Raw genomic sequence first — 11,277 nt, 5'->3', positions numbered from 1 at the left:
AATGGCCTCCACTTCTGGAGCTAAACTCCCCACTCCTGGAGATATAGCTGCAGCTGGGAGCTCCAGAAGTACACCACCTGCCTACAGACCTGGTTATGCTTCTGGAGGTGAATCCTCTGTGGCAGGCATTGACATCTGCGGGAAGCAATGCTCTACCAACACCACAGAAAGACCAGCGTCTTCTGGACTGTCTACCAGCAGGGCCAGGTCCACATCCCAGGCCAGGGATGATATTGCAAGGGGTGGTGACCACTGTCATGGGAAAATATAAACTGAATCATTCAGGGAACAAATCTTGTGGGGAGAACATGGCCTTCCTGCTCCCCTTGAATAAACAAAATTCGCTTTTTTAATGTTGTAAGAAAATGAAGCAAAACTTGGAATTACTTACACATGCTCACAGGTTTTCCAATGCATATCCTAAAGGAGGAGAAAGTCATATGGTTATCCATCACATAACTAGCATTTCTAGCATTTTCTATCATTCTTGTCTCTGCTGGAGAGTCCCAAAAACTGCACATTGACCACACACGGTTGTAATCGTGCCCACCTGCCCTCTTCGCCCTCCAGTAAAGTCTTATACGTTGCAATCTCAATGTCCAGGGCCAGCCTGACATTCAGCAGCTCCTGGTAATCCCGCAGCATGCAAGCCAGCTCATCCTTGGCCTTCTGGAGGGCGTTCTGCAGTTCAGTGTGTTTCTCCCGGGCATCTTTCAGGGCACAGTCCCCACGTTGCTCTGTATCACAAATTGATGTTTGCAGAGAGGATACCTGTCCGGGGAGAGATAAAAGTCCTTATATTCTCTGTCCTCTCGCTTTTAATATTCACCATTAAAAGGCTAATTCTCTCTCCTTTTGAGAACAGCAAATTTGGAAGTATTGATGTCATCTTTAGGAAAGTCAAATGTCTCTAAAATCAAACATCACTTCTCAAATACTATGGGAAAGCTCTGTGCATCTCTGTACCATGAGACTATTCTAAACTTGTTTAAGGATACCAATATTTTGTTCTAATTGGAACTAATAAAGTTTTCCATTATTTCCTGTTATAAAATACATAATGAATCAGATGGACTGAAAATTACACCACTTACTACGGGTGCTGAATTACTGATGAGTCATAACTCTACCTTACTTATTGGATGCTTTGAGTCTATGTAAGAAGCATTGTCTCCTGCTAGAATTTTTGCTGGAGCAATTGTCTGAGTTGCTGCAGCTAACCCAGTGATGTAATTTAGTGCAGTTAGTTCTTTGCAATAACCAAAATGATCCAGCAGAAAATAGTCCATCAGATAATCCTCCTTCCTTGCTCAGCACTGTTAAGATCTTAGCTAGAGCAGTGCAAGCAGTCTGAGGCAGTGATCTACATTAAGGACGAAAGGACTGCCTGAGAAATCTAGAAAACATGACTTGGAATCTCATTTCCAGGATATCCGGTGAGTAAACATGGCCCATCATACCTGCTTCTTCATATTTTCAAGGTCATGCTGCCATCTCTGGATCACAAAACGCATCTCTTCAGTCTCTTGCTGGTGGGACTTCAGTTCGTTGTAACTTCTCCCCGTTGACTCCTCAAGCTCTTGATACTGAGAGTAAGAAAGGAGAGAGCTGGCAGTTAATGCTGGTCATACACGTAACACAGGAGCCTTGCTTCTCTTTTCAAGGTGAATTGAATGACCCTGCTGTTCCCAGCATGACTGAATCCGGTCCTACTGCACTGTATTTGTGTGGGGAATATTGTCCTGACCTGGAGACTCCATACTACTCTGAAGTTAACTTAGCAGAATGGAAAATTAGGTCCGTAAGTTACATGGTCATGATATAACAAGAAAAAGTCCCACTGGCTTTGTGCTACTATTTCTGATGGTACCAGAATTATGGCAGGTCACTGGGTGGTCACTGGGTGCTAGAGCTTACCTTAATTCTGTACAGTGCATCCAACTTTGCCTTGCTTTTCTGAGCTATGTCCTTATACCAGCAGTCAACACCCTTGAGGATGCCCTCCATAGCCAGGCCTCGACTGTTGTCCATTTTCACAATGACGGAAGTGTCACAGAGACGTCTGTCCAGCTCAGCAATTTCCTAGAAGCCATGTGAAGTGTCAGGAAGCTGTCAGTAGTCTTCCCTCCCTCTATTTCTCATCTCACACCCTAGTGGAAGCCACAGCTCATGAGCAATGACTAGACTTGTAGCTTGAGCCCCATTGCCTCCAAGAGAGAGACTAACGGATTGGTTTCATCAGGCATAAATCAATATAGACAAGGAATGGTTAGTGAGAATGACAACTGCCAAGTAAGAACAAGGTAGGAGTATTCATACCTGAGCAGACACACACTTCAGGAACTCTGTCTCCTGCTTTAGGGTTTCTAGTTTTGCTTCCAGCTCTGCCTTGGTCAGATAGACACAGTCCATATCCTAAAAGAGTTCTCAGACCTTTAGAAGTTAAAATAATGGCTATACAGAGACCTAAGGCATTTTCACTATGTTTTTCGAGTAAGATGTTTTGTTTAGAAAATATGATCTGGAAGGTCAGATATCCCCTGGACAGCAGCAGTTGAGGGGTCCCAAAAGTATATACAATGCTGCTTGCCTATTGCTTAAAAATACCATGATTTGACTGTTAGTAATAATGAGCCATCATTTTAGAACTGAATATAATTTCTGTGCTAAATGGCAGAGGCTTGATACTCTCTGGTAATTCTCCATGATACATTTTTTTCTGAATACTTATTTGTGTAATAACTTTTAATATTCTCTAGACCTGATTCTTATCAGGGAAGGGACAGATGAGAGGAACTCCTTGCATCTCTAAATCCAACCCCTCCATTCATCCATATTCCTTACCTTCTTCAGCAGCATGAACTCATTCTTCGCAGCTGTGTGTCTGGTCACTTCCTGCTCGTATCTGTCAGAGAAGAAAAGAGACTGGTTGCTAGGTCATTCTGTGGCTGGAGGCCTTATCTGTTTGGGTTTTAGGGGTCATGGTGCTCTTGGAATGTAGCTTTTTGATGGAGAGAAGGCTATCAAGACCAAAAAAAAAAAAGTTCAGTTAGAAAGGCTGCCTGAGCTCACCTCCCTCTCAATAGTTTCTGCTCACTTACTTGCATTTAAACTCTTCAACAAGCTTCTCCATTTTGTTCTGCTCAGGCTCCATCTGCCCCCTCTCATGCAGCAGTGAGTCCAGCTGCCTTTTCAGGCTGCAAATGAAGCTGTCAAGGACATGCTTGAGGTTCTTCTGAGATGGTATGACCTGCTTTAGGAGGAGGTCCCATTTACTGACCAGCTCCCTGTTCCGTTGCTCCAGGTGCTGTACCTGCAATTAGAAAGCAAAGCCACACTCTTCAGACACGTTCTTAGGTGCATCATATGAGGACTAGATGAATGGGGAAGGAATTAGGCATCTTCTCTTCTAAGTCAGTGCTCTAGGGGCTCATTATGAAGGGGACAGGGACAAAAGGGAGGTACTGTGATCCTCATAATCCAGGTATCCTAAAGCAAACAAGGCCTGCTGCTTTCCTGTTCCCCAGGGCAGCCTTAGGCAGCACAGCCTTCGCAGCAGCTACAGAGATAGTGAACTTTTTAAATACGTTTGCATAGCAGCTGGATGCTCAGACAGTGGAAATCACCATTTGTCAATAGAAGACAATGCAACTTTAAAAGGCCTAGCTGTGTGGAGTGAGTGCAACAACGCAGAAGCATAGTAGAAAACCTTGGGGGAACAGCTCCCTCACAATATTAAAAAAAAAAAATACAGATGTAGCTTATCTAAGCACAAAAATAACCAGATTAAACAACCTTATCAGCTAGGCCTGCACTGGCAGAGTTCACAGTAGCTCATGATACTGAAGCCATGCATGAAGTCTCAGGTAAACTGATGACAGAAGGATAGGAATCGAAGACCTCAGCCCAAAAGGAGAGTTTCCTTCACACTTAAACCTGATTATTTCTTCGAGTCTCCTCTCAGATCTCACCTTGTCAATGAAACAGGCAAACCGGTTACTGAGGCTCTTCAGCTGTTCTCGTTCCTGCATTTGAGTGTGCTGGATTTCAGGGTCAATCTTCACACAAAGAGGCTGCAGAAGGTTCTCACTGACGTGCATTCTGCAAAGACCTTCGCTTTTGCAGCTCCTACCGCAGAGACCTACCATACTCCCGTGACTCCCACTTTTATTGTTGAAGTGGACATCCCTGCATCCCCGTCCTCCATAGCCAGAGGAAATCTGTTTACGGCCATCCACATTTTGGAGGCTTCGGCTGCTGTAGCTCCAGACTTCATATCCTCTCTCAAATGGTGCAGCTGAGGGGAAAACGCTGCTTCTGCAGCAGCTCAAGCCACTCACAGCAGAAGATGATGAGAAGTACTTCTGTCCATGAAGACACCTTCCAGCTGACAGTTGCTGGCTCATGCTGGTATGGCTGGAGGAGGAGAGAATCAGGAAAATCAGACTGCTGGAAGAGAGCAGAGCATGCAACTCAAAAAGGGGCCCCTCTGCTCTGACAGCCCTGAGCGTCTCTCCTTTATACACATCTCAGAATCTGGGCTTGGTTGATACAGAAGAATAATTTGGGATTTTCATGGGGTTTGCCTTGCCTGGCGGCAATTCATGGCTTTCAATATGCAAAACAATGTGTAACACTGAACATTTGTGAAATCCTATAGAATTTTACTGTTTTTAAATTGCATTGCTTGCAAACTCTGCTTGGAGGACAGCATAGGCTGGGTTTTTTTGAGTTTTTCTATTATTATTTTAATTTGTTCTCCTTCCTCCCATTAATTATAGTTTAGGAAATGGCCTTAAGAGCGTCTCCCACTCTGTTAAGGACAGATTGCAGAGGAATGTTCTGGTGAACAGCAAATTAGAACTGAATTTTGCATTATCTGTTCTCTTCATAGCCACTCCCTTGAGAGTCTCCAAAATTCTGCTTTTCACAGAAGAACAAAGGCTGTACATGTCCACAAGATACATCAGGAGGCCCAATATTTGGAACCTGGGAATCATAACTTGGAGTGGAAATGCAAATTCATCTGTCGTGATCAAGAGTGCAAGATACTTTATTTAAAAAACAGTCCTCCGCATAACAGCCTCAGTTAAATACCATGACTGAATAGGCAGGATTCAGCTCTCTTAACTTCAAATGTTAGGTCTGAGCTGATGGACAGACATGTCTCATTTTTATCAGATGCCCACTTCAGAATAGGAGGATTTGCTCTCTGGAGAGCCTTTCTCTTCTTCATTGACTACAAAGAAAGTCTAAAATGACCAGCTTAGACTTAGATGTGTGAATTTTAGGTGTATAAATTAGTGTAGCTGTACCTTCTCATTAAGTTTTTAGCTCAGATTGTGTAGAACACGTGAGAAAATGAGCCTCTCTTGAAGAGGACAATAAATATTCTAGAAAAAAAAGGAACCTCAGCCACAACTATGTTAACTGGATGCTTGTTAATCTTTAACTGGAGACCACAGCAGGCTTGGCCTTGGTGGGCAGACTGTGACTGCACCAACCACCAGTATCATGAAAAAGTATATGCATTATTATTCCAGCTACTATATGGCTATTCTCTGTTTATATTCTTTATCTTTGAGCTTGTAATTAAAACTCTTGGGATACTTAAAGGCAAATAAAAAAAGATTTATTAGGCTTGCTTGACAGATGGCGAAGAAGAAGCTGATAAGTTTAATATATTTGCTGAGAACCTCCCTATACTTCAGAGGTGGAGCCAAGATTGCAGCTCTGCCCTTGTGGCTCCTTTCCAGACTCTCTTTCATAACAGAAATGTGAAGAGTTTCAGTTTAGATTTGAAAGAAATGGCTTTCTGCTGCTCTTATGCCATCATTCTCGTTAACTTTTCCATTGGCTCAAAACTTAGTCAGTGTTCTTGGTGATTAAACTTTTAAGGGTTTCAAATTCCCAAGAAAAGGGTAATATCTCATTTGCTCATTTCTTTCCTGAGTTTTACAGGGACTTTTTTTGCTCCCTGGGATCATTTTGGGGGGGGGGTCACTATCTTTCACAACAGGCTTGATGAAAAGCAAATCTGCTTACTGGAAACCCTGCTAGTATTCTGTCTCCAAGAGCGGCTGCTGTCAAAGTGTTCCTATATCTTATTTGCAAATAGTCTGCACTGGAACATCTTGCCCATAGCCCAGTGAGAGAGATAATTGATGGTATGAAGCAGCTGGAAAGACAACTAGCTTAATTGCAGGTTCTTGACAGCACTATCAATTACACCTACACACAGAGGAGCAGGAATGATTGAAGCCCTGGGCATCTAACTTGCCTGCTTAAATATTAGCAGAGTCCATGGCAATCCCAGCTGGAATAGCAGGATTGGAGCCTAGGAAGAGGGCACTTTGCCTGAAGCTGCTCTGGGCCTGTTCTCATTTTGTTTTTCCCGTTTGTCTCTCCTTCATCTCCCATCGAATCCCCTGCCACTTGAACGGCCCTGGAAATGTCAATAGTGCTCCTGCAGGGTTTAAGGAGCACACATTCCCCTCCCAACTTCACCTCATCCTACTCAGTTTGCTGCAGAAGCCATAGGTTTTCCATGCCCTTTGACAGTGGATAGCCTCTTTAGTATTAAAATACACCATATTTTTTCCCATTTACTTCCAGTTAATGGGACTCAGTGTTTTTGTGTCCAAGAACTTGTTTGTTGTGGCTCCCTTACAAGAAAGCAGATCTGTGTGTGTATGTGGGCACAGGAGAGAGTAGAAAGGGGAAAAGGTCCCAGGGTAATCACAACTCATTAGTTTTTTTCCCCTTAATCACCAAGAATTTTGGAAAGAGTCCCAGAAGCAAAGATAGAAGGAAGCCCATACAATGTAGCCATGACTAATTTCAAAGCTTTTTGCCAAAGCAAATGAGGAGAGAACTTTTTGTTCTGAGTATCTTTGCATGCTAAAGAGTGCTGAAGCCTCAAACTTCTTTAGTCAGGATGGGAGAGATGTCTCCAAGACCAGCTCTACACCTCTGCAGCACAACTTTATTTCCCCCACTAGGTGGTGGTATCTAATGCATCTTGAGCATCCCTGTCCTGATGGGTTCTTGTTTGGGTTCTTGGTGCTATAATGCATCTGTTCACAGCTAGTCCAACACTCAGAAACCTCTCAGGATATGGTTAGCAAGAGGTGGCTCACATCTGTAGAGGGCAACCTTTATTTAGAAGCCAAGACAGTATGGGAACAATAAGGCCATCCATCCACCTGGAAGAAGCTGAGGTTTCCCATGGATTTGTGCCCTGAAGTTGACTATGAGCCTTGGATATTTCATAAAATGCATATACGCCCTCTAATACATCTTCTGGCAGAAGGACAACACTGAGATACAGACTTCCAACAGTTTTAATGACAACTGACCTACTGTCATCATCTTCGTTACCTTCATCTCCTTCCCTCCTACCTGAAATCTTGCTCTTCACCTTAGTACCCTTGGAGGTTCAAGCCATGCTTTGGCACAGGGTGTCAGTAGACACCTGATTTCAGTGTTATATGATGAGCATGTTTACAGTATTGTGCTGAGTGATGCTACCTACCTCAAGGCATTTATGATACTAATCTGAAGGTCTCACCTTATGATCTTCTCCTCTCATGACTGCACCTGAACCTCAAAAATCAAAAAGTCTCTGGGCACATCCTTAGCCAGTCTATCTTGTGGTATTTCACATTAAAAACAAACAAACAAACAAACAAACAAAAAGCATGATCAATATAATTGACACATGCAACTTATTGTTGAGACAATTAGAAAATAGCAGTGGGCATGTCATTCTGCACCTCTTTGAGCTACTTTCAAGTCTTTTTCCAGCTCAGATCCATACTGTCCAAAGAAATGAAACTTGGTCTTACTCCTGACAGAATGAGCTGAATATACAAGCAGGAGTTGGACCAAATACGTGCTGAAGGAAAGAAACAGCAGCTATCAAGCATCTTTAAAAATACTATATTTTTAGATGTCTGGAATCTGTGGACAGATTTTTCACTCCTACTTAAACAGAGGCAATTTTATACAGAAGGAGGTGCCAGAACACTCATCCCAGAAACTGGAGATATCATTATAGCTTAGCTGACAAGCAGAACAGGTTTTGGTATACCCTTCCAAACCATTCCTTCACAAAAGTTAGCCTTGCACTTAAAGCTATGTACTACCAGAGTGTAAACAGTACTTAGAAAGACTTAGTGGAAATGCTGATCAAGCTCTTCTCGGGAGTTTTGGGTTAGCAGTCTTTTTTCTAAGCTAGTCTCCCAAGCTGCTCTTACAGTCAAGTGAAACGGATGGTTTGTGTGATCTCTAGGTGATTCATCCCATACTAAAGTAGCTGCACAAATCAAGTCTGTTGAATTGCCTCTAGAAGTGCTGATTTTTCTCCCCCGACTCTACCTTCCTCCTCTCAACATAAAAAGAAATAAATAAAAGAAAGAAAAATCAGAACTACCTTCTAAAGTTTCCAGTTTTCTTGGCAGTGGTTGGGGTAGGAGGAAGAAAGGGGAAAGGGAAAGAGTTTGGTCCTGGTTGAGAAGCTTTGTCCACTGTCTTAGATGAAAATGTCTTTGTGACAGTGTAGCTTATCACTTGGATTCTGAAGAGTTGAACTGTTTCAGCGAACTATGCAATAACAAGCATTAACAAGATGAATAAACTATCTCAGCTCTTGTAGGGTAGCTCTGCATGGCATTTTGCAAGCACAGGCAGGCTCACACCACCCAAACACTGAACCTGTGAGATGTGGGCCAGGGCAGATGAAAATCCAACCCAGGCTTATCTCAGCAGGGTTAGTTAACATCATCTCCAGATGATGTTCCTTAACACAGCCCTGGAATAGCAAGTTGGGTCTGACAATGTGCAGGGCTTTCTGCGTTTGATGAGAGCAATGATAAATCAGTTTTGCCTCAATGAGTGTCTAGAACTCACCACATGAAGAGTAGCCCTAGTTTCTTCTAGACCAAAGGTTTCATGTAGCCCTTTGTGGCTCCCTATGAACCTTCTGTTTTCATGGTTCCATGGTGATGTGCAAATGGCTCTCCATAATGGATTTCCCACTGAGCTGAGCATCTCATTTCCCAATAAGGAACTGCTCACTGGCGCCCACCCCAGGCTGCCACCTCCAGGATTCTTCACAGTCTTATTTCTCTGAAAAGCAATTTAGAAGCTTCTATCTTTCCTCTGACTGGGAGAGAGGGATATGAAATATTCCTAACTGGAGTGTCACAACCCGTGTCATCTAGGTGGTGTGTTGCTAAATTAAGATGACAAAGTTGCATTGAGGTTCTTGAACAAACTCCCAGGAATTTCAGTTTCTCTATTCTTCATTAGAACTTTTTATTGAATTTAGAGTAGCTTTCATGAAAATTTAGAAAACTTCTAACTTCTCCTGCATAGAAGTGACCGTTAAATAGAATATTTGTTAAACATGGCTGACCAGTGGCTAGATGGACCCATCCAACTGTACTTTGGAGCCCTAGGAGAAGACTGGGCTAGGAATGAGATAAAGAGACGATATTGTTCATAGACATTCTGTTCTTTTCTAAATCAGCAAAATACAATGCTAGCAAAATTCATGTGGATGATTTGACCTGTGCCACGATTACTTAATGAGTGACTTCAGGAGGGAATAAAGAAAGTGAGATGTAACCATGTGTCCTGGTTAATTGGCTAGCTTAGGCCAATGAGACTTGTACTCTGAAGCCTAGGTTCCACCAGCCACAGATGTTAGTTCTTAAACACCTTCTTCCATGTTTCTGTTAAAAATTTCCTGAGACTGGATCAGTTCTCTATAAACTAGATAACATACTTCAGAGCATTCTTTCAAATATCTGATGCATGTTTCAGAGCTGTACCCTCACGAAAACACACACACACAACAGGCATGGTTTCAAGCTTTTAATTGACCAAGAAAAAAGTCCAAAATATAGCGTGAGCACTGAAGTGCTCAGAGCATTCCAGAAAATGCCTGAAGAAACAATAGCTACAATCACAGTATCTTCAAGAGAAAGTATAGGTCAAAAGAAGATGTGCCCATGGCACACTGATGGGTGAATTCAGGAGATGGTATTGTAGAGAGAACAGAGCTCTGGACTATATACGACCCACCTAGACTAGGAGTGACTCGGTTAAGAGGAAACCCAATCTTGTATCCACAAGAACTCCAGGTTTCTATTAAAAGTGACAGTTGATCTTTGAATGCAAATATTGTTTGTGGTAACGATCTCTAGATGAACTGCATATTCTTGAGTCACTTTCCGCACCAGACCAGCACATCTTTTTCTACAAAAGATTTCTGTTTCTAAACCTGCATTCTCCACTACCATCTCCAAAGCTAGATGTCTCAAGTTTACAGCATTCTACTTGCCCTCTTCATTCTGCTCCCCTCCAGAACTCACTGCAGATCGATATCCTCTTGCTCCACAGCTGTATCTTCCTTCTCCACATAGGAACCTTCCACCACTTGAGCTTCCACCTACACCAGTACCATAACTTCCCCCGCCAGAGCTAGAAACGCCACTGCCAGAGATGGATCCTCCACCACTTGAGCTTCCTCCGCCTCCAGACCCATAACCACCACTTACTGGCCCATAACCTCCTCCACCAAAGCTGGATGCTCCACCACCTGAGCTTCCTCCTTCTCCTCCAGAGAATGACCCTCTCCTTCCAGAGCTGCTGCTTCCAACAGAGCTCAGACCCCCACTGCAAGGACTACATGTGCCACTTCCAGGCCTATACTCTCCTCCTCCTACAGAGCTACCTTCGCCTCCATAGACGGACCCACCACTGACTGAGCTTCCAACTCGACCAGAACCATATCCTCCTCCACCTCCAAAGCTGGACACACCACTGCCGGAGGTCGATCCTCCACTGCCCGAGCTTCCTCCGCCTCCAGACCCATAACCACCACTTCCTGGCCCATAACCTCCTCCACCAAAGCTGGATGCTCCACCACCTGAGCTTCCTCCTTCTCCTCCAGAGAACGACCCTCTCCTTCCAGAGCTGCTGCTTCCAACAGAGCTCAGACCCCCACTGCGAGGACTGCTCCGGCCACTTCCAGGCCTATATCCTCCTCCTCCTCCTACAGAGCTACCTTCCCCTCCAAAGCTGGACACACCACTGCCGGAGGTCGATCCTCCACTGCCCGAGCTTCCTCCGCCTCCAGACCCATAACCACCACTTCCTGGCCCATAACCTCCTCCGCCAAAGCTGGATGCTCCACCACCTGAGCTTCCTCCTTCTCCACCAGAGAACGACCCTCTCCTTCCAGAGCTGCTGCTTCCAACAGAGCTCAGA

At 43.9% G+C, this 11,277-nt stretch overlaps 1 protein-coding gene across 1 annotated transcript; it reads right to left on the bottom strand.

The window, feature by feature from the left end:
- Positions 1-383: 383 nt before the first annotated feature.
- Positions 384-10,903, bottom strand: LOC134152055 (keratin, type II cytoskeletal 7-like). Its single transcript, XM_062597096.1, has 10 exons — positions 10,742-10,903; positions 10,380-10,456; positions 3,972-4,449; positions 3,102-3,313; positions 2,845-2,905; positions 2,320-2,415; positions 1,918-2,082; positions 1,461-1,586; positions 551-771; positions 384-420 (listed from the first exon to the last, which is right to left on the bottom strand). Exons 1-10 carry the CDS (start codon positions 10,901-10,903, stop codon positions 384-386), a joined length of 1,635 nt encoding a protein of 544 aa, XP_062453080.1.
- Between the last annotated feature and the right edge of the window lie 374 nt (positions 10,904-11,277).

The sequence above is a fragment of the Rhea pennata genome, chromosome 29 (genome assembly GCF_028389875.1).
Source record: "Rhea pennata isolate bPtePen1 chromosome 29, bPtePen1.pri, whole genome shotgun sequence".
NCBI classification, from domain to species: Eukaryota; Metazoa; Chordata; class Aves; order Rheiformes; family Rheidae; genus Rhea; species Rhea pennata.
Note: the sequence above shows the minus strand (reverse complement) of the source record. Positions and strands in the feature narration are given on the sequence as shown.

What these genes read in the sequence shown, in the direction of transcription:
- LOC134152055 (XM_062597096.1), bottom strand. Translation starts at nt 10,903, where the DNA reads ATGGGCCAGGAAGTGGTGGTTATGGGTCTGGAGGCGGAGGAAGCTCGG. An exon ending in CAAGAGGATATCGATCTGCA is followed by an intron (nt 4,450 to 10,379) that starts GTGAGTTCTGGA and finishes GCTCTCTTCCAG; the next exon opens with CAGTCTGATTTTCCTGATTC. An exon ending in TGAAGTGTGTGTCTGCTCAG is followed by an intron (nt 2,083 to 2,319) that starts GTATGAATACTC and finishes CATGGCTTCTAG; the next exon opens with GAAATTGCTGAGCTGGACAG.